The 27331-nt window shown below is 44.5% G+C and overlaps 1 protein-coding gene across 11 annotated transcripts in view; it reads left to right on the top strand.

Annotated features, from left to right (window-relative positions):
• The window catches only part of PHF20 (PHD finger protein 20), a 176008-nt gene that overhangs the window by 97444 nt on the left and 51233 nt on the right, over positions 1-27331 (top strand). For all 11 annotated transcript variants that reach the window (XM_043527384.1, XM_037915955.2, XM_043527383.1 and 8 more), the window contains one exon: positions 21318-21407. In XM_043527384.1, coding sequence (XP_043383319.1) covers positions 21318-21407 — 90 coding nt within the window. The remainder of the gene's footprint in view (positions 1-21317; positions 21408-27331) is intronic.

Here is a 27331-nt window from a genome sequence, read left to right as displayed (position 1 = left end):
ACCGATGTATTTGTTAATTAGCACGTGTCAGGAATACATGTGAATGATAAATTATGGTTTGTCAGATTTAATGGATAAAGGTTAAAGTTCCCCAACATATAGTCTGTATATCCCTCAATGTGAAACTTCCTCTTTCACTGTGTAGCTGTGTGAAAATGTTAAGACAAACACCCTATCACGTATGGGTGAACACTTAAGCGATCACTTTTTCTGACCCATCAGTCCTCATCCTCAAAGGAAACCTGCACAACACATTAAAAAGACAAGCCTTGAAGCTTAAACTCCTAACTGTGTTTCTCCCATCGACATAGCTACCACATCTCTGAGGGAGAAGCTCTCCCATCAACTTAGTAGCATCTTCCCTAAAACACTACAGCAGTGCGCTTGCACTGGTGCTGCTGCACCACTGTAGCACTGTATGTGAAGATGAGCCCCTAGATGTGAAGAAGAGCTCTGCATGGCTTGAAAGCTTGTCCCTCTGACCATCAGAAGTTGGTCCAATAAAAGATATTACCTCACCCTCCTGTGGTCTAAATTAGCTGTTACCACTCAAAAGAGAGTCCTTGGAGTCATTGTGGAGAGTTCTCTGAAAATATCCGTTCATTGTGCAGCAGCAGTCAAAAAAGCTAACAATGTTAGGAACTATTAGGAAAAGGATAGATGATAAAGACAGAAAATATCATTATGCCACTATAGAAATCCGTGGTACCTTGAATACTGCATACAGATCTGGTCGCCCATCTCAAAAAGAGATATATTAGAATTGGAAAAGTTACAGAGAAGGGCAACAAAATGATTAGGGGTATTGATCAGCTTCCATATGAGGGGAGATTAAAAAGACTGGGGCTGGTCATCTTAGAAAAGAGATGACAGAGAGGGATATAATAAAGGTCTAAAAAGTCATGAGTGGAGAAAGTGAATAGGGTAGTGCCAGTTACCTTTTCACACAACAAAACTAGTAGTCACCCAATGAAATTAATAGGCAGCAGGTTTAAAACAAACTAAAGCAAGTACTTCATGCCATGTACAGTCAACCTATGGAACTCATTGAAGGTCAAAAGCATAACTGGATTCAAAAAAAGAGAAATTCCTGAAGGATAGGTCCATCAATGGCCATTAGCCAGGATGGTCAGGGACACAGCCCCATGGTCTGGGTGTCCCTAAACCTCCAACTGCCAAAAGTATCTGGCTCTGGCCACTGTCAGACAGGATACTGGATGAGATGGACCACTGATCTGACCCAGTATGATGATGATATGTAAAAAATATAAAGGAAATGATGAATTCTGCTTTTTTTTTTTTTTAAATCAGAGAAGTCCAGATAGTCAAGTATGGTCCTCCTTGGCCTAATTTGGAGGTATCAGAATTGTGGATTGTGAACTTTCTCAGCTCGTAGTTGGTGGAATGGGGATGTTGAATCATTTCTCCCAGTTGTTTCTCAGGTATTTGAGGTAGATAGGTTTAAAAGATTTTAAAAAACGTGTATAAAAAATTGTATCCCTTCTCAGTGAAATTTTACTTGCATGTTGTCTGTCATAATCCCATTAGTTCTCCAGCTGTCCATAGTCTTCCAGAATAAAAAAAATTAACAAATCCTGAATTTCTTCTCTCTAAAAAAGAAAAAAAATTCATATCTCCTTTATATCTTGTAAGGAAGCAAAAAACAATGTCAGCTAATTTTTGTATTTGCCGGGCATTTTAAAGTGAATATTGCTGACCTCATCTTAAATATTTTACTGTGTCCCTACGATTTATAACTTTTTAAAGAAATAATATTCTCACCTGTAAATATCTTTTTGGTGACGGGACTATCCTATTTCATGTATGCACAGTGCCCATCACAATGGGGCCCCCTCTCCGCACTAGTGCCCAGAGCCCCCTTATAATATAAATTCACTGACAACAAATACTTAACCACACAAAACACACAGATATAAAAAAATTACAGTCAGTCTTGTTTTCCCCACCACAGCATTTACACTGCCCGTTTTTGTTCACAGTGGCCTAAAGGAGGGATCCTTCAGGGGGAGCATGTTTGGAGGTCAACTGTGGTGGTGAAGAACAGTGACATGGAAACTAAAATGTTAAATGTTTAAAAGATTCTTATTCTAAAGAATCCCTCAGGATGATCATATTACATCTTACTTAATCTTAAGTCAGGTTACACTACAGACTTACATAGGTATAAGTACGTCACTCAGGGGTGTGAAAAATCTGCACCCTCTGAGCAATGTAGTTATATTGACCTAATCCTCTGGTGTAGACAGTGCTATGTCGACAGGAGCACTTTCACCTCGTGCAGGTGAATTAACTATGTCAACGGGAGGAAGCTCTCCCGCCAACATAGTAGTGTCTTCACAAAAGGGCTACAGCAGTGCAGCTGCAGCGCTGTACGTGAAGAGAAACCCGTATTATCCGGGGTGCTGTCTAGTGACCCTTTTTTTTGTACTTTCTGGGTAGATGTTGCACTGAACACAGCAAGGATCCATGGGAGTGTATGAATAGGAGAACATATCTGGTAGGTGGGAGGGATGGGCACAAAGAAAACGGCAGATTTTCTTTGAGAGTTGTAAGATTCTGTTATATTCCCAATGCCGATTGCCAACTCCACAGGGGCAGAGTTAAGGTTGGGGAGATTGAGATCATATCCCCCCCCCCCCCCCCCCCCCCCCGGCCCCGTTCCATGGCATGGCAGAATCGAAGCAGCAGAAGATAAGGTTTCAAGTTTGTGAAATTTGCCTCTACTACTTGGGGGAAGCTCACATCGCATGCAGGTGCAGTATTTGCCACACCTGAAACCTATGGGTTTCAGAACCCAAAGCAGTGGTAACATCACTGTTTCTCTCCAGGTGGTGTCAGGAACAAATCAATAGGGACACAGCTCCTGTGTCTGATGAAATGATTGATACAAACCAGAAAGCTTTTACCTAAAACTACCTTTTTAAATTAGGTCTTAAGCATACATACGTATAAAATACTATACCCCAAATTTGTGAGGGCCAAGGTCCTACAATGCCAAGCAAGTAAATAATTCTCTACATTGGTGAACTCAAACACACAACGTTTGCACAGAAGTTCCCTTCGCTCAGATCCCCCATTGATGATACTCACAATGGATACCTCGCTGCTAGGTTGGGGGCACACCTACACAACCACATGATCCATGGTCGCTGGTCCCTATGAAAATCAACATTACATGTGAACTTATTGGAGCTGCGGGCAGTCCGCAGTGCATGTTCATGCTTCCTGCATCTCCTGTCCGGGAGTGTGAGAGCTGCTTGCACACACTAGCATGACCAGGGACAGCTGCCAGTGAGACTGGTGCCTGCCCCAGTGGGCAGGGCTGGATGCGAGCTGGAGGAGCTCTCTGGCCTGGGTGCTGGCTCCCGCAAGTGGTAGCACAACATGTCACTGCTTTTTCCACTATGGTTCATGGCTTGGTTGCTGGCCATGGCCTTGCTGGTCTCGCTTGTTGTCGCTAAAGCCCTGCAACTCCATGGATATCCACATTCGCAGATACCAATTTTGTATCCACGCCAGGGCTCTGTCCATGGTTCAGAGACAATGAAATGACTTGTTCAGAGGAGGTAAGAGATATTAACAACAGAAGGTCTACTATAAGGCATACCTACCTTCACAAATGGAAGAAATTCCATACATGTTGCCAGAAGAGGCAAACAACAGTAACTACCTCTCCTTTACCAATGGCATTGGATTACATACTGGAACTCAAGAAATCGGGTGTCTCAATGAGCTCCATCAGAATACACCTTGCAGCAATCATGGCATTTCCACCACAAAGTGGACAAGTTCTCGATCTTCACTCACCCTACCACTGAACGTTTTCTCAAGAGTCTTTGTAACCTCTACCTGGAAATATGTGCCTGCATGCCATCATGGGACCTCAGTCTGGTGCTGCGATGTTTTACGGGGCTCCCTTTTGAACCATTAGCGACATGCTCACTTCTCCTTCTTGATGAAGGTAGCCTTCCTCATTGCTATCACATCCGCCTGACAAGTGGGATAACTGGGGGCCCTCATGGCACATCTACCATACACAGTAATTTTCAAAAAATAGTTATCTTATGACCACTTCCCACTTTTCTACCTTAATAGTTTCATTGTCCATTTGTATCAACCCATCCATGGGAACAAACAAGAAGCAACACTTTATATCCTAGATGTCCATAGGGTGCTAGCTTTTTACATTGAAAAGGACAAAATCTTTCTGAAAGTCTCCAAGTCACTACTTTCCATCATGGAACTATCTAAGGGAGGCACCATATTCAAACAAAGGCTGTCAAAATGGATCTCTGGCTGCATTAACTTTTGCTATAGCCATCACCGGATACAACCCCTACCAGGGACCTGCACTCACTCCATCATAGCGCATGCTACATCGATAGCCTTCCTCAACGATGTGCCTGTTATGGACATCTGCAAAGCAGCAACCTGGGTGTCAGCCCCTATGTTCACACAACACTGCCATAGAGGAACACTCTGCATCAGACACTCTACTTGGCCTTGCAGTTGTGGCAGATGACAAAACACTAACTCCGAAGCTCCTCCCTTCAACAGAAGGGCACTGCTCTGCAGTCACCTAAAGTGGAGCATTCACAAGGACACTCCTTGAAGAGGAGGTTACTCACCCTGTGCAGTAACTGAAGTTCTTTGAGATAGCTGTCCCTATGAGTGCTCCACTACCCTCCCTCCTCTCCTCTACGTCCGCGTTTTTTTCACGCTAAAGACTGTGGTAGAGAAGGAACGGAGGAAGCGGTTGGCCACACAGCACTATGTAACCGCTAGAATCGGCACAAGATGGGAACAGTGCATGTGGTAAGTCAAAAACATGGAAACCTGGGAGAAGGCTAGGTATCTGGGGAGAGCATGGGTCATTATAGCAGGGATAGGGTAGAGGAAAGAGAACATGGGGGGGGGGGGGGAATCAAATCAGTATTGTAGAGGTCTGAATACTAATCTGAGAAGTATGGGCAATAAGCAGGAAGAATTTGAAATACTAGTTACATCACAGAAACTTGGTTGGATAATACACAACTAGAAAATTGCTATAGAAGTGTGCAGCTTGTTCAGGAAGGACAGGCAGAGAACAAGGGAGAAGGTGTTGCCTTATATATTAAATATATATGCACTGGGACTGAGTTTGAGAGATGGAAATAGTAGACAGACTTGTTGAAAGTCTCTGGATAAGGATAAAAGGGGTAAAAAAACAAGGGTGATGTCATTGTACAGGTCTACTACAGACCGCCTAACCAGGAAGAAGAGGTGGCTGAGGCTTTTTTAAAACAACTAAAAATCATCCAAAGCACAGGACATAGTGATAATGGTGGACTTCAGCTACCCAGACATCTGTTGGGGGAAAAAGCAAGGGGCAGATTTTCAACAAATTCTTGGAATGTATTGGAGACAATTTTTTATTTCAGAAAGTAGAGAAAGCTACCAGGGGAGAGGCTGTTCTAGATTTCATTTTGATTAAATGGGTGTTTCATTTTGACAACTGGTTAAGAATTTGAAAGTGGAAGGCAGCTTAGGTGAAAGTGATCATGAAATGACAGAGTTCATGATTTTAGGGAGTGGTAGGAGGGAAAACAGCACAATAAAGATAATAGATTTCAAGAAGGCAGATTTTAGCAAACTCAGGGAGTTGGTAGGTAAGATCCTATGGGAAGCAAGTGTAAGGGGAAAAACAGTTCAAGAGAGTTGGCAGTTTTTCAGAGAGACTTTATTAAGGGCACAGGAGCAAACTCTTCCAGTGCGTAGGAAAGATAGGAAGTATGGCAAGAGAAAACCCTGGCTTAACCATTAGATCTACCTAGAAGATAATAAGGTCATAAGTAACAGTCAGCATGGATTTGTCAAGAACAAATCATGTCATAGAATCATAGAATATCAGGGTTGGAAGGGACCTCAGGAGGTCATCTAGTCCAACCCCCTGCTCAAAGCAGGACCAATCCCCAATTTTTGCCCCAGATCCCTAAATGGCCCCCTCAAGGATTGAACTCACGTCAAACCAACCTAAGAGCTTCTTTTGATACTGCCTCGCATGACCTTCTCATAAACAATCTAGGGAAATGCAACCTAGATGGTGCTACTATAAGGTGGATGCATAACCTGTTGAAAAACTGTTCCCAGATAGTAATCATCAGTGATGCACAGTCAAGCTGGAAGGGCATATCAAGTGCAGGGATCAGTTCTGAGTCCGGTTCTGTTCAATATCTTCATCAGTGAATTAGATAATGGCATAGAGAGTACATTTCTAAAGTTTGTGGATGATACCAAGCTGAGAGGAGTTGCAAGGGATTCGGAGAATAGGATTAAAATTCAAAATGATTTGGACAAACTGGAGAAATGGTCTGAAGTCAATAGGATGAGATTCAATAACGACGAATGCAAAGTACTCCATTTAGGAAGGAACAATCAGTTGCACACACACAAAATGGGAAATGACTGCCTAGGAAGGAGTACTGCGGAAAGGGATCTGGGGGTCATAGTGGATCACAAGCTAAATATGAGTCAACAGTGTAACTCTGTTGCAAAAAAAGCAAACATCATTCTGGGATGTATTCGCAGGAGTATTGTAAGGAAGACATGAGAAGTAATTGGTCTGCTCTACTCTGCACTGATTAGGCCTCAACTGGAGTATTGTGTCCAGCTCTGGGCACCATGTTTCAGGAAAGATGTGGGCAAATTGGAGAAAGTCTGGAGAAGAGCTACAAAAATGGTTAAAGATCTAAAAAACATGACCTATAAGGGAAGATTGAAAAAATTGGGTTTGTTTAGTCTGGAGAAGACTGAGAGGGGACATTACAGCTTTCAAGTACATAAAAGATTGTTAGGAGGAGGGGAAAAAATAGTTCTTCTTAACCACTAAGGATAGGACAAGAAGCAGTGGGCTTAAATTGCAGCAAGGGAGGTTTAGGTTGGACATTAGGAAAAATTTCCTAACTGTCAGGGTAGTTAAGCATTGGAATAAATTGCCTAGGGTCTGATTAGATGTCAGACCAGGGCCCAGGTGGAGGTAGAGGTAAGGTTAATATTGTCAACCTTGCAGAAGCTAGGCATATTGATAAACATGCAGAAGTTGACACTTTCCCCTGTCCAAAGGATAGAAATCATAGGGGCCATTCTTCCAGAAGCCCAGTTCCAGGTCCTGGGCTCAATCATAGAAAGCATCAGAAACCAGCCTATCACCACAGCAAGAAACTGCCTGAAACTTTGGGGCACATGGCATCATGCACTTACATGGTGAAACATGTGAGATTGCAACTCAGATCCTTTCAATCCTGGGTAGCATCAGTGTACTGAAGAGCCAGGATTGCTTGGACATGGTCGTCACACTTAACCATTCAGTGGTCACTACCCTCCTTCGGTGGCTGGATCCAGAGACAGTGTATGCAGGTGTCCCATTCTTGAAACCTCAGCTGTCCATGTCTCTAGTCACTGATGCTTATGCGCTTGCCTGGGGGGCTCCTTTGGGGGTCCTCAGAACCCAGGGCCTCTGGTCCCAGGCAGAGCTCTCACTACACATCAACATGAGAGAACTCAGAACAGTGTGCCTTGCCTGCCAGACATTCCAATTCCATCTAAAAGGCAAATGCATATTGATGCTTACAGACAACACGACAGCAATGTTCTGTATAAACAGGCAGGGTGGAGTGCGCTCCTATCACCTATGCAAGGAAGCTGTCCACCTTTGTGCATTCTGCATATCCCACTCAATCCATCTTGAAGCCTTCTGTCTCCTGGGGGAACAGAATGAGGTAGTGGATTGCCTCAACAGATCCTTCTCCAATCACGAATGGTCCATCCGCCCAGACTTGTAACTCCCCAAATAGGACCTGTTTTGCATCAAGACACAACAAAGTGTCTACAATTTTGCTACTTCCTGAGTCACATCCTGGTCTCACTGACTTGTATTTTCCCTCTCATGGAAACGCCATCTCTTCTGTGAGCGCCCCCCCCCGCCCCCCCCCCCCCCCCCCCCCCCCCCAAGGTACTGCTGAAGGTCAGGGAGGAAGGAACGAACATGATCCTGATAGCCTGGCCTGGCCTGGCCTCGTCAGCAGTGGTTTACCACCATTCTGGACCTCTCAGTGGAAACGTCATCTCCCAAGACCACGGACGCTTACATCACCTGATCCCTTTGTGATGTTATAGGATTAAAATATAACCATGTAGATCATTGTTGCTACCACTCATATATATAATTGCAACAAATCTTGTACAAAGTATGTTATGTAAGTTGTCAATGAAAAGGTTATGATTTGCTGATGTAATTATCTTATTTGTATGCATATATCATGTTTGTATCTGAAATTATGAATATTGGCTGTATACCAGTATATCTCAAATTTGTTCGCTCCTGGGTAACATCCACATGGCATTTAGCAAGCACATTGTTTAGCCAGCACATTGTATTCAAGTTGAATGACCCATCAAAGAACACTTAACTCACAATGGACCATGCAAGAAGCCTATCCACACCTGATGAACCTTCCTGAGGACATTCTAGATAGTGTGTGGGTAATGACTAACCTGACTCATCAAAGCATGCAAGGGCATGTGCCTAAACCAGGTGACACTAAACTCCATCTTGTGTGCCTGCACTTTTCCACACACTATGCTAAGGGCTTTGTTTGGGACAATGAGGTTTTCCCTCCACATGGCTGAAACTGTAAAAGGCTCCATTTTGCCTCTTTCCTGCTCTGGACTATGGACTTATACTAATGGGAGCATTCTAACCAAGAGGCCACTGAGGACCTTACAATTAATTGGGAGCAATCAGAGATGTAACCACTTAGCAGTTTATGCCATCATTGCTTTAAACCTGATTAACAGAAAAGCTTCAAAAACAGACTCCAACGAGAAACTGCTAAGCTTGAATTAATATGCAAACTAGATACCATTAACTTGGATTTGAATAGAGACTGGGAGTGGCTGGGTCATTACACATATTGAATCTATTTCCCCATGTTAAGTATCCTCACACCTTCTTGTCAACTGTCTAAATAGGCCATCTTGATTATCACTACAAAAGTTTTTTTTCCTGCTGATAATAGCTTATCTTAATTAATTAGCTTCTTACCGTTGGTATGGCTACTTCCACCTCTTCATGTTCTCTCTGTGTGTGTGTGTGTGTATATATATATGTGTATGTCTGTGTATGTGTGTGTTCCATTCTATGCATCCGATGAAGTGGGCTGTAGCCCATGAAAGCTTATGCTCAAATAAATTTGTTAGTCTAAGGTGCCACAAGTACTCCTGTTCTTTTTGCGGATACAGACTAACACGGCTGCTACTCTGAAACCTTTGCAATTATTGTATGTATATGATTCCTTTAACCAATTTTAACTCACGTGTTTCTTTTTATAAATAAATCTTTAGATATTAGATACCAAAGAATTGGCTGTAAGCATGTATTTGGGTAAGATCTGAAATATTCATTAACTTGGTTGGTAATGTGTCCAGTCCTTTGGGATTGGTAGAACTTTTCTTTTGATGAACAAGATTTTCAGTAATCCCCATCATATTTGACTTGGCTGTCTGGGGAGGAAGCTGAAGGCTGGGTTGCTTTATGGAAACTGTTTTGGCTAAAGCTGTGTAAACAGTAAGGTATTTTAGAAGCTGATTTGTTACTAGCTTGGTGGATCTAAGTATTGTCTGCCCCATTCTTTGCAGTTTGACCTAATTGAATAATCTCAGCATTGCCGCCGGGACCCCGGTCACACCCTTCATTTCACAGCCTGGAAGCTCTGTGGCTGAACCTCCTTGGAGCTAGCATGCTCCAGTACAGTTCAGGAAGATTTTAGTGAGCAGAAAGCTGTCCACTAGGACCATGTAGCTGGCAAAGTGGAAAAGGTTCTTGATCTGGTCACAACAGTTAGGGGTCTCACCCACTTGATCATCAGTATCATGTATCCTGGACTAATTGCTACCCCTGAAGCAAAAAGGGTTGTTGGTGTCTTCGATCAGAGTCCACCTGGCTGTGATTTCAGCTTTTCACCCACGGGTGAATTGCTGAATCATCTTTGCAAGCCTGATCTGTAGTCTTTTTCTTAAGGGGCTGGACAGAACGTACCCACAGGTGAGACAACCTATCCCACTGAAGGGCCTTAACCTGGCGTTATCAAGGCTCATGGGTCCCCCATTCAAGCCTTTGGCAATGTGTTCTATACTCTACTTGTCTTTGATGGCCATTGCCTTGGCCAGTAGGGTCTCGGAGATTAGGCCCTTACTTCAGAACCTCCATACACAGTTTTCGTCAAGGACCATGTCCAAGTGCGCCCTCACCCAGCCTTTCTTCCACAGGTAGTGTCACAATTCCATAATAACCAGGACACATTTCTCCCGGTGTTCTACCCAAAGCCGCCTGACAACAACCAGGAACAGAGACTCCATTCGCTAGATGTCTGACGGGCGCTTGCCTTCTACATAGAAAGGACTAAATCACTTCAGAAAACTACTCAGCTTTTCATGGTGGTGGCAGACAGGCTTGTCTTTCAGTTTCAGCCCAGAGAATTTCATCATGGATCACTTACTGTATCTGCTGAAAGTCCCTGCTCCTGACGGCACATTCCACAAGTTCACAAGCGTCTTCAGTGGCATTTGTGGCACAGGTTCCCATCCAGGATATCTGTAGAGCAACAACGTGGTTTTCAGTGCACACTTTTGCAACTAACTAGAGACAATGCTGTGTTCGTCAGGGTAGTGCTTCAGTCTGCTGGTCAGTGAACTCCAAATCCTCCTCCTATACCTGCTTTGGGAGTCACCTATGTTGGAATGCACATGAGGAAGCAGTCGAGGAAAAAACAGTTACTAACCTTCCATAGCTACTGTTCTTTGAAATGTGTTGCTCATGTCCATCCAAACCGCTCCCCCCCGCCACCACCCCTCTGTTGGAGTTAGCTGGCAAGAATGAACTGAGGGGGTGGCAGGGCTCTATATACTGGTGCTATGAGGGCATGACTCCAGGGGGCACGATGGATACCACTGAGGGGAAAAACTTTGTGGCTGTGGTGCACACACACTTATATTGGAATGGTCATGAGTAACACATCTCGAAGAGCAACAGTTATGGAATGTTAGTAACTCTTTTTGTCCTGCCATGAGTGCAGGGGACTGGACTAGATGACCTCTCGAGGTCTCTTCTAGTCCTGCAATTCTGTGTGCCACCCAACCAGGCACTGCTACTAAAAATCTTTGATTACAAGCGCAGTGCTGCATATGAACCTAAAGTGGAGCACTCACAGGGACAATCATCTTGAAGAACCTGAGTTACTCACCCTGTGCAGTAACTTTCTCTTCAGAGCACCCAAACATAGTTACCCAAAGTCTGAGATGGTTTTGAGTGATCACCAGATGGGCTTTCGGTGACCCTCCTTCCGTCCAGCTGATGATGAGTTCGGGAGTCAGCTCTTTGCCCAAAGAAAAGTTCCTTCAGGACTGCTTCCAGGTGCTTACTTTTTCTTAACCTTTTATAGCTAACTCTCACAAAACACACAACCCCTAGTTGCTGGATTCGGCAGAGCCAAATTGCTGCAGTTGCAGTGGGTTACCATAGTAACCCCAATTGCGTCTGCAATTCTTCTAGCTTTAACAAATTACTCATCTCTTATCAACAAACCATTTTTCGTATTTCTTGCCATAATAAACTTGTATGTCTGGGGCACCCAAATCTAATGTCTCTATCCACTTACTTTCTTCCATTCTTACGGTCTGTTAACTCTTTTCAGCTCCTCCCATTCTGATAAGCAAAGCTGCAACTGCAGCAGTCTCGCCTTGCCTATGTGAGCCGTGCAATTATTCCTGGTTATGTCATGTTCTGCTTTTAATCAGTGGTGGCTAAATACAACCAAAATGTCTGCGGTTTAGTTTGGTCAAATTCTGGTATTACATCACTGCTAGAGAGATTATTTCTCTGCCATGGGATATGCCCCCAGTATGGGACCCCTTACCATCTGCTCCAATAACCTATACCCTTGTACCACCTCTGGTACCACCATTTGAACTGGAGTCCACCTTCTCCTCCGATGAATCAAGTGGCAGAGGAACTGACTGTGTCTTATCACCCCTACATGCCTTCATGGAGACATCCAGGGCAGCATCCACCGCTTTCACCACCTCAGAACCATAGGTACCCCATGCTGTGGGAACCACTACAACCTCCTTCACATGCAGCCTGTTGGTTATACTGGGCAGGCACCATGGTCCCAAAACCCCTTCTCGGAACCATCTTGGTCCATGAGAGACCCTTCGCCTGCCTTCTCCCTATGGGATCCTTCTAACAGGTACTCAAATCAGCTGTTGGAGGAGCCCTTTAGTCCGGTCCCAGCAGTCAGTCTTCCACTCTGGATGAAGTGGTGACCGCAGCATCTCCTTTTCCTCTGGATGACTTCAAACAATTTCAAGAACTGTTATGGAAAGTCATGGGGAAACTCCAAATTCCCCTGGAAGAAATCCAGGACACCCAGCATAAGCTGCTTGATGTTCTCCACACCCTAGGACCAGCCAGAATTGCCCAGCTAATTAATAACGCTTTTCTGGAGCCTGACACAAAAGCATGGCACTCCTCTGCCACCTGCACGGCTACCCCCAAAGGGTCTGAAAAGCGTTATGTTCCTGTCAAGGGGTCTGAGTTAATTTTTTTGCATGCTCCTCCATACTCTCTCTAAAAGAAAAGGAGTACTAGTGACACCTTAGAGACTAACCCAGTTTATTTGAGCATAAGCTTTTGTGAGCTACAGCTCACTTCGTCGGATGCATACTCTCTCTAGTTATCCAAATGGCGACTGAACAAGCCAAACAGTACCCTTAATCTACACCAGCTGATAAGGAGGGCAAGTATTTGCACCTTTTGGCCTTCAATTCAGAATCATGAACTATCAGGCATTACTAGCCAAATAGGACTACCTGATTTACAGTAAGTTTGAGGAATTTACTGATAGTGTGTCTCAACATGATTGGGCTTGTTTTCAGACACTTACTGAGGAAGAGAAGCTGGTAGCCAGAACAGCCCTTCAGTCAGTGATAGATGCAGCAAATACCTCCTCCAGGGCCATGGCTGCGGCCATAGTTATGCATAGGGAATCTTGGCTCCATTCCTCTGATTTCCCAAGGGAGGTACAGAAGACCTCCCCTTTGATGAATTCCATCATTTTAATCAAAAGATGGATGAATCGCTACCTACCCTCAAGGATTCCAAGCCACCCTTTGCTCTCTCAGCATCTACACTCCTGCCCCAAAGAGCAAATTTCACTGCTCACCATACACCCAATGTTATAGGGCCCCCCAGTTCTATCCTCGGAGACCTTATGAGCTCCTGAGGAAATGCCAAAAAGCTAGAGATCTCTCCTCCCAGGCCCCCCTTTGCAGGCTTTGATGTAGCAGCTACAACTTCTAGCCAAGAGCTATTTCTGAGGTGACCCCAAGAGCTGCCAACCACTAATGACACCCCCCTTACACCCTTTGGGGGTGGTTCAGCACTCTTTCCCATGCTTGGAGAGTGATAACAATGGACAAATGGGTTAACTTCACCCACTATGGCTACATGGTCGAATTTATCACGCTACCTTCTCGAAGACTCTTCCCTGTCTGTTCCTGTTCAGAGACTACATTCATGACCATATCCTCACCCAAAAGGTGAACTCCTTATTACAACGGGTGTGGTAAAACACATTCCCCTGGAATATCAGTGATTAGGTTTTTTTACTCAACTTAGTTCCTGATACTCAAGAAGAGAGGTGGGTGGAGACCAGTCCTTGATTTCAGACATCTCAATTGCTTTGTTCACAGACTCAAGTTTCATATGGTCATGCTGGCAGCGATTATCCCATCCTTAGAAAAAGGCATGTGATTTTCGATTCTGCATATGAAGGATGCTTATTTTCACATCAATATCCATCTGACCCACAGACGCTTCCTGAGATTCAGAGTGGACAGCCACCCTTTCCTGTAGAGGGTGCTCCCCTTCAGAATAGCCACTGCTCCCAGAGTCTTTACCAAAGTTTTCTGTCATAGAAAACTTAGTCATTGGGTCTTTCCCTCAACTCCTTGAGAGTCCACCTGGTGGCTATTAGCGTATTGGTGTATCCAGTGGAGAGCTGAATAATCTTTACACATCCACTAACCCCTAGGTTTTGGAAAGGCCTCATCAGAATCTTCTCACTTGTCCAAACGATCGCATCCCAGTGGGACCTAATCTGGTTCTCTGTATGCTAATGAAACACCCCCTCCCCCCTCAGCTCCATGAGAGCTCAGGCTTCGACCTCCCTTCAGGATGTGCCACTTATGGGCATATGTAGAGTAGCCATGTGGAATTCTGTGCACACCTTTTGTGCAGCACACTATGCCTTACATAGGACTTGGTAGTGGATAACTCCTTTGGCATGGCAGTTCTCCACATCCTCTTCTGACTTAGGTACTGCTTGTTAATCACCCTTAGTGGAATCACTCGAAGAGGAGGTTACTTACCTATAACTGGAGGTTCTTTGAGATATGTGGTCCCTATTTGTATTCCACTTCCTGTCCTCCTCCCCCTCTTCTCTGGATCTGTCTGGTTCATGGTGGAGAAGGAACTGGAGAAGCAGTTGTTCTGTCCCACCCTTTATCACCTCAGACGGAAGTATGAGGCGAGCCAAGGTGCATGTGCGGCCCAGTGGACGCTACTTTCAAATTCTCCGGCTCTGGACACATGGTACTCGTGTGTAACTCTTAGTGGAATACAGATAGGGACCACACATCTCCAAGAACCTCCGGTTACAGGCAAGTAACTGCATCTTAATTAAAAGAGAATGTCTTTTCAGAGGAAAAGAAGATTAGTTACTGAAAAAACTCAAATGCATGAGATCGCTGGCTTGTTCTCTGTGCTTGACTTCCTCTGTAAGAATGAGGCCCTCCACTTTCACTTTCCAATTCCAGAGGCAGTTCTTCCCCTGGACTTTTGTTTTATTTTACATTAAGCCAAATATGTCTGCAATACCTGCAGCCTCCCAGAGTCACTGTAAGAGGACAGACTTCTTAAAATGAGTCAGTGTATGTTAAAGATTCTTTGTATGTTAAAGATTCCTTGTATGTTACAGATATGTGAAATTCTTTTTGGATCTCATGGGCCTTATGGCAGCCACTACATTTGTGCATCTGAGAATGAGGTCTATGCAGCACTAGTTATCACAGACCAAACTGGGACAGCCTTCAGATGTTGATCATCATGCCTAAGAGTACTATAACTTCTCTAAAATGGTTGTCAGTCAGGGCGAATGTTCTTGGGGTGTAGAGTTCAGTCCTCTGGATCCATCCCTGACAGTAACTTCAGATACATCAAACAAGGGTTGGGGGCTGTATCTGAATCATTTGACAATTCTAGGGCACTGATTTTTTCTCAGGAGGGAGCCCTGTACATCAGTGTGTTAGGGCTATTCGTTTGGCCTTCAGGTCATTTCTCTCCCACCTTCAGGGGATGGTCATGCAGATGATGGACAACAGATCAGCGTTGTATTACATCATCAAGCAGAGGAGTGCTCACTCTGTTCTCCTATGCACAGAGGCTGTAGGTTTATGGGATTAGTGTATTCACTGTGAAATTTATTTTTTAGCCCCACACGTGGCAGGAGAAAGTGTAGTTGTGAATCATCTCAGCGGAGAGAGTTCCCAAATTCAGTTGGTTCAGACCATATTCTCCATTTAGCGGGAGCTGACCAGATGTGGATCTGTTCACAGCAAGGATCAACAAAGTGTCATCTCTTCTGATCCAGAGCGGGCAGAGACAGTCAATCCCTGTCTGATGCCTTTCTTCTACACTGTGGGAATGGCTTCATGTTCGCTTTGTGTGCCCCCTTCCATTGATCCAGACGGTTGTAAGACATTTCAGGACAGGGCCAGGATGATACTCGTCGTCCCAGCTTGACCACATTAGCGGTGGTTTACTGATCATCTTCAGCTGTCTTTAATGCATCTTCCTCTGTCCCCAGATCTCCTGTACCAGCAGGAGAGCAGGATCTTTCATCTAGACCCAAAGTCTCTTCACCTGATGGTGTGAGTGATTGTACTTTCACTCTGTGCTCGACCAGTGTTCTTTGTGCAGCATATGCTAGTTAATTCTCAGAACAGTCTACTAGAACCATTTAAAGTTGACCAGGTTTCAGACGTGGGTGAGGGAAAGCTCTGATTTCCCCTGTATTTGCTTTCATTCCTTGTGTTCTGGAATACTTAGCCTCTGATTCTTTAAGTACATTATCTAACTCTTCATTAAAAGTGCATTTGGCAGCCATCTCTGCATATCATACTCTAGTTGATAGCAGGTCACTGGTTGATGGTTGTTTGGTTAAAAGATTTGACGGGTTTGTCAAACGTGTATTCCCCATTAGCAATCCTGTCCCTTCTTGGGATCTCAGCTTGGTGTTGCCATGCTGGTAAAATAGCCCTCTGAACCCTTGGCTAAATGTTCATTCTTCAGTTTATCTATCAAAACGTCTTTCATTATTGCCATCACATGGACCAGGAGAGTAAGTGAGTTGAATGCCCTTATGGCTGATCCACCTTTCACTTCTTTTTCATCAGGACAAGGTAGTTCTCAGACCTGATCCCAGATTCTTACCTAAGTGCTGTCTGATTTTTACATCTATCAAACCATTAATTTGTTAGCTCACCACCCCCCCGCCCCCCCCCCCGCCCCAAGCCTCACTCTAATAAGTGAGGCTCTATCCCAGGGGTGGCCAACCTGAGCGTGAGAAGGAGCCAAAATTCACCAGGGTACATTGCCAAAGAGCCACAGTAATACATCAGGAGCTCCGCATCAGCTCCCGCTCCCAGCGCCTCCTGCCCACTGGTAGCCCTGCCGATCAGCACCTCCCCTTCCCTCTCCACACCTCCCATTCAGCTGTTTCGTGGCGTGCAGGAGGCTGGGGGGTAGGGGGAGGAGTAAGGGCTCGGCAGGCTCGGGGAGGGTGCAGGAAGGGGTGGAGTGGGGACAGGGCCTGTGGCAGAACCAGGGGTTGAGCAGTGAGCACCCCCTGGCACCTTGGAAGGTTGGTGCCTGTAGCTCCAGCCCCGGAGCCTATACAAGGAGCCACATATTAACTTCTGAAGAGCTGCATGTGGCTCCGGAGCCACAGGTTGGCCAACCCTGATCTGTCCTATATAATTCATGTGTCAGAACGGCCCTCACCTGGGCAGAACTCAAAGCTTTTGGAAATTTGTCTAGATTGTTTGCGTCTTATGCGGAGAACCACATAGCATGTATAGTGTCTTCCCGGACCGTTTCTCTCTGCATTAAACGGTATATTACCAAATGCAATGCACTGGTAAAAGTTCCTGCACCTGCTGTGATTTGACCACATTCCACGAGCTGTGACTACTTACTTTGCTTGCCTGTGGCAGATCCCAGTTGCTGAAATTTGCAAAAGCTGCAATCTGGACTTCAGTGCATGCTTTCACTAAGCCTGATGCTCTATACTTGGCATCTAGGGTGGAGGCTGGATTTGGCAAAGCACTGCTTTCAACTAAAACTCAGCTCCCACCTCCTGGTTGGTTGTCAGAACTGCTTATCAGTCTACCCCCATACATGGGAATGTGCACTCAAAGAAGAAATAAAGGTTACCTACTTGTAACTGGAGTTCTTTGAGATGTTTGTGCATATTCGCACTTCCCACCCAGCTTCTCCTCTCAGTCAGAGTCCTTGTTTGTTCTGTGTCTCCGGCTTTGCAGTGGAAGGAACTGAGGTGATGAGGGCACTCCGCCCACTTTATAACCTTGCTGTCAGTGTCTGCTGACCCTGAGGGAAGGGAGTGCAAGAGTGCTCTGAAACTGCTAGAAAGAAGTTTTTACCATAAGGCACCACAAGGCGGCGCAGAATCCATAAGTGTGAATCTGCAGAGCCATTTCAAAGTTTTACAAGTTTTAAGTCTCAGGTCACAAGTTAATATTCATTTTTGTTGGCAAAAAAATGTTTTAAAATTTGGTATTTTATATTAGCTTTTTTGGGGGGGGAGGGGATTTCAGGAACCTCTTGACCAAATAAACCCAAATATTCATATTGACTCTACCCCTTATCTCAGTTGGTATAGCAGTTTTTATTTTAGTTTGAGTATTCATATGCGCTTTAGAGACCTTTGAAAATTAACTCTAAACAAAAAGTTCTGCTAACCTGAACTATGGTGCTCCCATGATAACGCTTTCTTCGCTGGCTTAGACAGATTGCATCTGGTTCCAAAAAATGATTCATGATTTCACTGCAATCACATGATACGACTCAATCTAAATATAAGTGCTTTTAAAAAAACAGTCTTTGTGCTTTCTCTAAGTAATTTCTAGGTGCTGGGAGTAGCTCCATAAGTTAAAATTGCACCAAATTTGGCTTAGTCAGGTCTTTAAAACCTCTGTCGTTTTGCCCAATTGCCTTCTTTAGAAACCTCAGAATGGAAAAACGGACATGTCTGAGGTTTTTGAAGATATTGCAAGCACTGTTGAGGGTGCCTGGACTAAGATATAAACATTAAAAAAACACTGTTATGAAACTTAGGTTAGGGTTCTCTCTCCTTTATTTTTTTTCCAGGTTTCTCTTGCTAAATACCCACAGTCCCTGTAAACCACAAACTTTACATACACACTAGTCACCTGTGTCTGCCAATACAAGTTGAAAATCTTTACATTTTACATTGAACATTTAAAAAGTTGTTCCCCCTAATTTATCATGACAGTAAGCAGTTTCACCAAGAATAAATGGCAGAGCTCACTATCTGACCAGGGAGGAAGAATTGGCAGCCGGAGCACCTGGGTGATAGTGGCTATCTGAAGGAGGAAGGGAAATGGGGTGGGAATGCACCATTTGTTAGGAGAGAGTGGAAAGAGGTGGGCGTGAGTGTGTGTGTAGGTATATATGAGGTTGGGGTTGCCATCCATGTCTCCCTTAACACACTCCTGTTTTCCCTGTGATAAGGCTTCCTGGCTGAGGTACATGTATTTTCTGTCCATATACTGGTAGTCCCAGTCTGAGGAACTTCTTGTGGCTTGTCAGATTGACACTTGCCAACCAGTGAGCTATAGATGGCTAGCTGGCTGGGGCAGCTGCTGGAAGAGGAGAACTTGTAGCTGACAGAAGTTCAATATGTCTCCCCCTCTTGCACCTTTCCAAAATAGCGGGGGACACTGAAGGAGCCGGGAGAGGGGAAGACAGTGTTAAAGCTGTGTAGGGACAGAGCTAAGAGTCCCATTCCTGTGGCAGCTGCCAAATCACTGTTGCTAAACTGAGAGTTTCAATTTGATGAACCAGACTGATTATAGATGTGCATTTGCTGTGGGGTGTTTTTTAAATTAGGTGTGATATGTGCTGTATATGGTGGATGGGTTACTAGAGATCTATGTGTAGGATGTGTTTGGATCTATTGGCATCACTATATTTATTTCCTGCACTTTGTGGTTTTGCATTATTGATTAAATCATTTGAGGAACATAAACTGTTAGTCTCTGAGGTGCCACTAGTACTCCTTTTTCTTTTTGCGAATACAGACTAACACGGCTGCTACTCTGAAACCTGTCCTCTAATAATGTTTTGTGTGTAGAAAGGCATTTATGATGTGACACACTCCATGATCTTTGACCTTAATCGTTTTGGTTACTAATAATCAGAAACTGAAATCATCTTTTTAAAAATTTGGTTGTGAATGGTATATACCAAAGGGTTACTCAGATTATATAGTTCTCCTTTCCTTTATACTATGGTTGCACCTAGAGGGGTCAACCAGGTCAGGGCCCCATTGTTCTAGACGCTATTCAAGCGTACATAAAATGGTGGTTCCTTTCCCGGAGATCTTACTATCTAAAATATGACATAACAGGTGGTTTAGACCAAAAAGGAGACAGGCTGACAGCAGAGATATGGGTTCATAGAATCATAAAATATCAGGGTTGGAAGGGACTTCAGGAGGTCATCTAGTCCAAACCCCTGCTCAAAGCAGGACCTAATCCCCAACTAAATAATCCCAACCAGGGCTTTGTCAAGCCTGACCTTAAAAACCTCTAAGGAAGGAGATTCCACCACCTCCCTAGGTAACGCATTCCAGTGTTTCACCACCCTCCTAGTGAAAAAGTTGTTCCTAATATCCAACCTAAACCTTCCCCACTGCAACTTGAGACCATTACATGTTCTGTCATCTGGTACCGCTGAAAACACTCTAGATCCATCCTCTTTGGAACCCCCTTTCAGGTAGTTGAAAGAGCTATCAAATTTCCCCCCTCCCTCCCTCCCCCCCGTCTTCTCTTCCGCAGACTAAATAATCCCAGTTCTCTCAACCTCTCCTCATAAGTCATGTGCTCCAGCCCCCTAATCATTTTTGTTGCCCTCCGCTGGACTCTTTTCCACTTTTCCACATCCTTCTTGTAGTGTGGGGCCCAAAACTGGATCCTACTCCAGATGAGGCCTCACCAATGCCGAATAGAGGGGAATGATCACGTCCCTCAATCTGCTCCTACTTATACAGCCCAAAATGCCGTTAGCCTTCTTGGCAACAAGGGCACACTGTTGACTCATATCCAGCTTCTCGTCCACGGTAACCCCTAGGTCCTTTTCTGCAGGACTGCTGCCTAGCCTCTGTCCCTAGTCTGTAGCAGTGCATGGGAGTCTTCCTTCCTAAGTGCAGGACTCTGCACATGTCCTTGTTGAACCTCATCAGATTTCTTTTGGGCCCAATCCTCTAATTTGTCTAGGTCCCTCTGTGTCCTATCCCTACCCTCCAGCCACTCCTCCCAGTTTAGTGTCATCTGCAAACTTGCTGAGGGTGCAATCCATGCCATCCTCCAGATAATTAATAAAAGATACTGAACAAAACCAGCCCCAGAATTAGTAAACAATAGAATGTGCACGTTTCTTTGTCAGCAGTAAAGTAAATTCCTTGCTGTGCCATGTATGACCTTGAGAAAATGGCTTAATCTTTGTGTTTCTCACGTATAAAATGGAAATAATACCTTTTTTTCTACCCTTTGTCTTGTCTAAGCTCTTCTGGGCAGGGACTTTCTTTTACTATATATGTACAGCACAACTGCAATCTTGGTTGGCATTGTTATGTGTTACTATAATACAAATAAATACTGTAATTTGTATTGATTTGGCACGCTTAACTTTAGTGCTGCTGAAAAATACTCGAGCACATAGTGATAGGAAATTGCAACAACCAGCAGAAGACTGTTTCTTTTCTGTCCATAGTTGCATAAAGTAACATAGACCTAAGTTAAAATGTGTATGACGCAGAATGGGAGACTAATTGTGAGCTGTCCTTTCTAAAATAAACTGCAATTTTATCTAATTTCAGCTGTTAATGACAAAGAGAAGAATAAAGAGAAGAAATCCAAAGACGCTGTAAGGTCAAAGTCGAAGAAGAAGAAAAAGAAATTTAAGTCTGGTAAAATACACTTTTTTTTTTTTTTCCCTGTAGAAAGTGGCTTTAGTTTTTCGGTTTGACTCTCTCTTGGCCCCAGTTCAAAGTTTTCCATGACCAGTGACAGTATATAGGAGAGATTGTACTGTTTTGTCTTTAATCGCCACCAGTTCTGATGTAATAATCCATTAAAGGTGAAGTGTGAATAGCATGGCATTTTCTTGCTGATTGAAGGGCACAGCCATTGAGGTAGATGGCTGATAAAAACCAATGAATCAGTAAATAAATGGATGTGCCCAAGGACAACTTCTCCAAAACATCCCTCTCCCCAAAAAGTGTACAAATCAGTGCTCCTTGAAGTAGTGATGTGACAATATTTTTTTCTTTTCTGTCACTGTTCTCAGTAGGAGCTGCTGGATGCTGACCACTTTTAAAAATCTGGCCACTTTGTTTAGTTGCTTTATTGGGAGCTGAGCTCTTCTGAAAATGTAGCCTTAGTTGAGGATTTTGAAAATCTAACCCCAACTTATCATTGTCCTTCATAGCTATTGTTCTTCTTTGACTTGTGTGTCATTGTGGATCCCACTGTATGTGTGCATGCTCTCGTGCTCAAGACTGGATTATTTTGAATAGCATTGTCCTTCGGGTCTGTGCCTGTGCCACCTCTGTGCTTCCATGTGAGACTCTGCATAAAGGGCAGAGGAGTCTTCATTCTCCCTCAGTTCCCTCTGAACTGTCAATGACAGTAAGACAGAACCCAGAGTGTTTCTGACCCAGTACTTCTACAGAGCTTCAAATTTGATCCCTTTTTGACTAGATTCGTGAAGAAAATTTATGTTCACCCCTCTTCTTGCTTTTTTTGTTTTATTTGGGCTTTCCAAAAAAAAAGAGAGAAGAGACCACCCTTGAACAGCAGGGTGAAGCATTTTGCACCAACATGGTGGACTCTAAACAGTCAGGGTTCAAACCCTACTCATCCTGTGATGGTCTCGTCCCTCTTACTGATGGACACATCTATATTCTAAGCTCAATAACTGTCCAGGATTGTCCTCCCCATCAGTGAGGGCATACTGGAGCCAGCTAAGGGACTCTGGCAAACCTGGGCCACTCTTCCATTTCTAAAAAAATCAGGTGACCCCAAAGGGCTCTGAATGTTTTTATGCTCACCCAAACACAGGCTATTTGGGGGGGGATGTCCACAGTTCAGGACAAATTTAGTCCTTAAAAGGTACTCCCAAATACAAAGATCCAAAGAAGTTGGTCCTGTTTTTATGTAAAGCATACTTCTCAGCACTACTTCAACTCCAGAGGCAAAGTGCCATGATTTCTTTGAAAAATAACTGCCTCACCTGGGAGAAGGTCATTTGCTTTTGTAATCCAGTTACTGAGAAGTTAAAAAGAGTGGAGGTTGGAAACAAAGAAAAGTCTATAATTTCTTTTCTGTTTATTTCGGGAAGGGGAATAAAGCTGCAGAAAAGGCAAGATGAGCAAATAAATGTATGCAAAGCACACTAGGAAGCAGAAGTGTTGTGTGCAGAACGCTGCTTATTCACTGCAGAAAAAAATACGGATGGGTTGAAAGTCCTCCTCATGGCATATGACAGTTAACATGTGCCTGAAGAGTCAGAGAATCTGCCTGATACCACCACTAGCATGACCACAAAGGAGCTGGAGTTGGCCATGATAGAGCTCTGCAAGCTGGAACTAACAGAAGAAGAGTGTGTGAGTGCCAGCAGAGGGTGGCAAAAATTGAAGCCAAGAAAAGAGAGATTGCATGCACTGAACATACTGGCCTTACAAAAGACCATGGGTAATACTCCCCCAGGGGCATCCAGCAGGGACAAGCTTTGCCCTGCATACACAGAGAGATTAAAAAGTATCTCTCCATTTTTGAAAGGATATGTGCATTGCAAAAGATTCCAGAGGAATAAAGAGTACCCACACTGATCTCCAAGTTGTCTGATAAAGCACTGCGGGTGTTTAATGAGGTGGACATGGAGGAGGCATTGAAATATGTTGAATTTTAAAAAGCTTTGTTGCAAAGGTTTCAGATCACCCCTGAGGTGTATCGTTTAAGGTTTAGGAACTTCTAAAAGCATGACAAGAGAAGTCAGAGCAGCAGTTTGGGATAAAACCCTTCCCACTGTATAGGAAGCAGCTGATACTGCTGACTCTCACGTACAAGCCAGACACTTCAGTGAGCACAGATACAAGAGGGAACAGCAGAAGCCCAGTTGAAAGTGGGTGCTCCATTTTATCTCTAGGAAAAGGGGGGGCGGTGGTGAGTGAAAGCACGCCCCACCCCAGAACCTATCCCCTCCTGATAATCGTAATTCCAGGCCTCTAACACAGGAGAACAGCCCAAGAAAGTGTTACTGATATGGTTCCACTGAGCACATGAAAAGAGATTGCCTAAGCAAGGGGAATCCAAATAAAAACCCTGTTCAGCCCTGGTTAATGCATCTACCTTGGACTTAAGACCCCAGGAGGTGGTTTAGGTGATCCTAGTGAATTTTGTAAGATCTGACCTATTGGAGGTTGGCAAAACGTTTATCAAAGATGCACGGGAACAGCAAGGTATGCCAAGGTTGGAGGGACACTGGTGCCCAGATTTCTTTGGTCAGAAGATAAATGGCTATGGATTCTGAGATGCTCCCAAGGTAAAATTTAAAACTCCTTGCATTGGGAAAATTTTAAATGAACTCCAGTAGAGCTGGACTGGTAACACTTAAATGTTGGTATACTGGAAAGCATTCCAGCAAATGTACTAATTTGTAATGAGACCATGCCTGCGTGTAAAGCTATTAATATTATAACTCCTAGAAAGAAAGAGCATAACACCAAGGCCTATCAGCACTGGAAAATTAGGTTGGTTTAACTATGTCAGTCAGGGGCGTGGAACTATGCTCTGAGCGGCATAGTTAAGCCAAGCTGAGTACCCTTGTAGATTTTACATCAACCTAGCTATCTCCTCTCGTAGGTGGATTACCTACGCTGATGAAAGAATCCCTCCCATTGGCATAGGTTGTGTCTACTGTACACCCAAGTGCTACAGCTGTGGAGCTGTGGCACTTTAAGGGTAGACAACCCTGTCCCCAAACGTGGACCCTGTAGAGGGAGGTGAGATCACTGCACCTTTAGCAGCTGGCAATAACAGCATGTCTTCAGAGCAGGGAGTTGAGAAATCATAGAAGCACAGAAGTATAGGACTGGAAGGGACCTCAGTAGGTCATCTAGAATAAAAATTTATGGAAGCCAGCGACCTCTCCCTGACTTTTCCTTAAATATAACCTGTGGTGGGGGGCAAACAGAGCGCGGCCAGGACTTGCAGCTGCTCCTGTGTTGGGGGCTAACTGCTTCTGCTCCAGCCCCAGGGGGCTGACACAACCCCAGCTGCTGCTCCAGCGGGTGGGATGCTGTTAGCTGTTCTGGCAGGACGCCCCCTGTCTCTGTCCACTCTTCCGCCAGCCCAAGACTAGGCAGTAATGCCCCTTCCAGCATCCATGGCAGATGATTTCAAGACCTTGCAAAGAGAGTGGCAGATACATTGCAGATCCCTCATGAGGAGGTGAAGGATACCCACCATAAGTTGTTGGACATACTGCATAGGTCCTCCTCAAGGATCGCCCTCCCAATTAACGCACTTTTGGATCCAGCTAAAGTTATATGGAAACACCAGCCTTGGTCACAGCAACATGCAAACGGCCAATAAAAAGTACTGTGTACCCCACAAAGATACAGAATTCCTTTTTTCTGCACCTAGTTCCATCGTGGTAGATGCGGTGAACGCCCATGGCCGCCAACATCACACAAAATCCACTGTTTATGACAGGGATGGGAAAATGCTTGACTTGTCTGGAAGGAAAGACAACTCTTCAGCAACTTTTCAAATCAGAATTGCAAATTACCAGGCCTTAACTTCGAAACTCGACCACGTGAACTATGCCAAGCTTAATGCTTTTGTTGACCATGTGCCGGAATCACAACGAGAAGACTTTTTCAGGCCATCATACATGAGGGTAAGTAAGTGTCGAACAGCACTCCTGACTGCACTAGATGCTACGGACACAGCAGTTTGCTCAGTATTAACAGTGGTGGTGATGCGATGGGCACTGTGCCTACTCTTTCAGGGTGCCAAAGGAGATACAGATGATTGTAGAGGACCTCCTTTTCAAAGGCACAAAATTTCAAAGGCACATATTTCATACCAGACTACACATGAGGTATCTACAGGCATGGTTCAGATCTATTTACAGACCAAAGAAAGACAGGTTAGACAAACCTCTCTCGAGGCCCTCCAGGGTCAAACACTCTCTGGATTCTTGGAAAGACCCAACAGATGTCTGTATGGGGGGTCCTGTTCACACAACCTCCCTCTCACTCCTTCATCTCCTTCTCCACACACCCCCCCCTCCCCCCCAGACATTGCTTCTAAGTACAGACTCGTCCCTAATTGGCTGCGGAGCACAGCTCAACAACCTTAAGACTCATGTCAAGTGGTCATCCATGGAGATGACTCTCTACATCAACCTCCTTGAACTCAGAGTGGTCAGAAATACTCACACGAAAAGTACGACAGACAACATAGTTCATCCTCCCTATGCATGGAAGTGCTAAAGCTATGGAACTGCAAACAACAAGGATGCTGGAGACTTGAGACTGCAACTGAGGGAACTGGCCCAGATTTCAAAGGTGAAATCTGTATACAATGGACTGCAGTATCCAGTGGGGTGAGAAAAACTGCTTTATCTAGATGTTGCCCAGGCTAACAGGGTTGAGAGTTTAGACTGCATGCTTATATTTTATTTCTTTTGGTAACTAGCTCTGACTTTTTGCCTATCACTTAAAATCCACCCTGTATAGTCAATAAATTTGTTTTACTGTTTAACTTTACAAGTGAGTTTGTATGAAGTGTGGGGTAAATCTGCTCAGGGTACAAAGGCTAGTGTATATCCTCTTTCATCTTGAGCAGTGCAAGACTGTATATTCCTGTGGTACAGTGCTGGGAGCTGGGGGGATTTGGCTCCGGTGCCTTTCTCTGTGTGATTCATGACTGGCTCTGGGGGCATTCATGCAATCTAGCTGAGTGTGGGTCTCCTCAAGTGGTTGTGCTGAGTGATAACAGCACCTGGAGGGGTTGCTGCTGATCACTAGCAAGGCATTGTGAGAGACTGCCCAGCCAGGAGAGAGTCAAGGGGGCACAGCAGTCCCACGATTCCAGGCTGTACCCTGGGTGGATCCTTCTTTAAAACCAGGCTACTCTTAGGCCACATCCAAAGTTCATCTCCAAGGTGACCTTGTCTTTTCACATAAACCAACTGATTCATCTTCCAACTTTTTATGCTACGCCTCACCATAACAACAGGAAGGCTATACTGCATATGCTAGATGTTAGGAGAGCCTAGCCTTTTATCTGGATGGAATGAAGGCCTTTAGGAAACTTTCTAAGCTTTTCCTCTAAATTGTGGAAAGGTCAAAAGGGGCAGAAATATCAGCCCAAAAATATTCCAAATGGGTCTTGAACTGTATTAACCAATGCTGCTATGTTCACAGTGTATTATCTCCATCTGGAATCCACACACACTCAAAGTAGTCCGTTTCCACCTCTGTTGCCTACCTCAAGAATGTCCCTATCTTGGAAAGACTTGGGCATCTGCTCGTGCCTTCGAAGAACACTATGCTATTATTGGAGACTCTGCTTACAGCGCTATCTTGGCTCCACAATGTTATCATCCATAACGGACTCCACTCCGAAGCCCCAACCTCCCATTGGGGATATTGCTTTGGAGTCACAGTGGAGAACCCCTAGAGAGACTACTCAAAAAAAGGGAGTTACCTTGTTCAGTAACTATGGTTCTTTGAGATGTGGGTCCCTGTGGGTGGTCCACAACCTATCTTCCTCCCATCTACTTCAGAGTTCTCAATAGAGGCTTCGTGGTAGAGAAGGA

Source organism: Chelonia mydas, chromosome 13 (genome assembly GCF_015237465.2).
Source record: "Chelonia mydas isolate rCheMyd1 chromosome 13, rCheMyd1.pri.v2, whole genome shotgun sequence".
Lineage (NCBI taxonomy): Eukaryota > Metazoa > Chordata > Testudines > Cheloniidae > Chelonia > Chelonia mydas.
The sequence above is the reverse complement of the archived record's forward strand: the minus strand, read 5'-3'. Positions and strand labels throughout refer to the sequence as shown.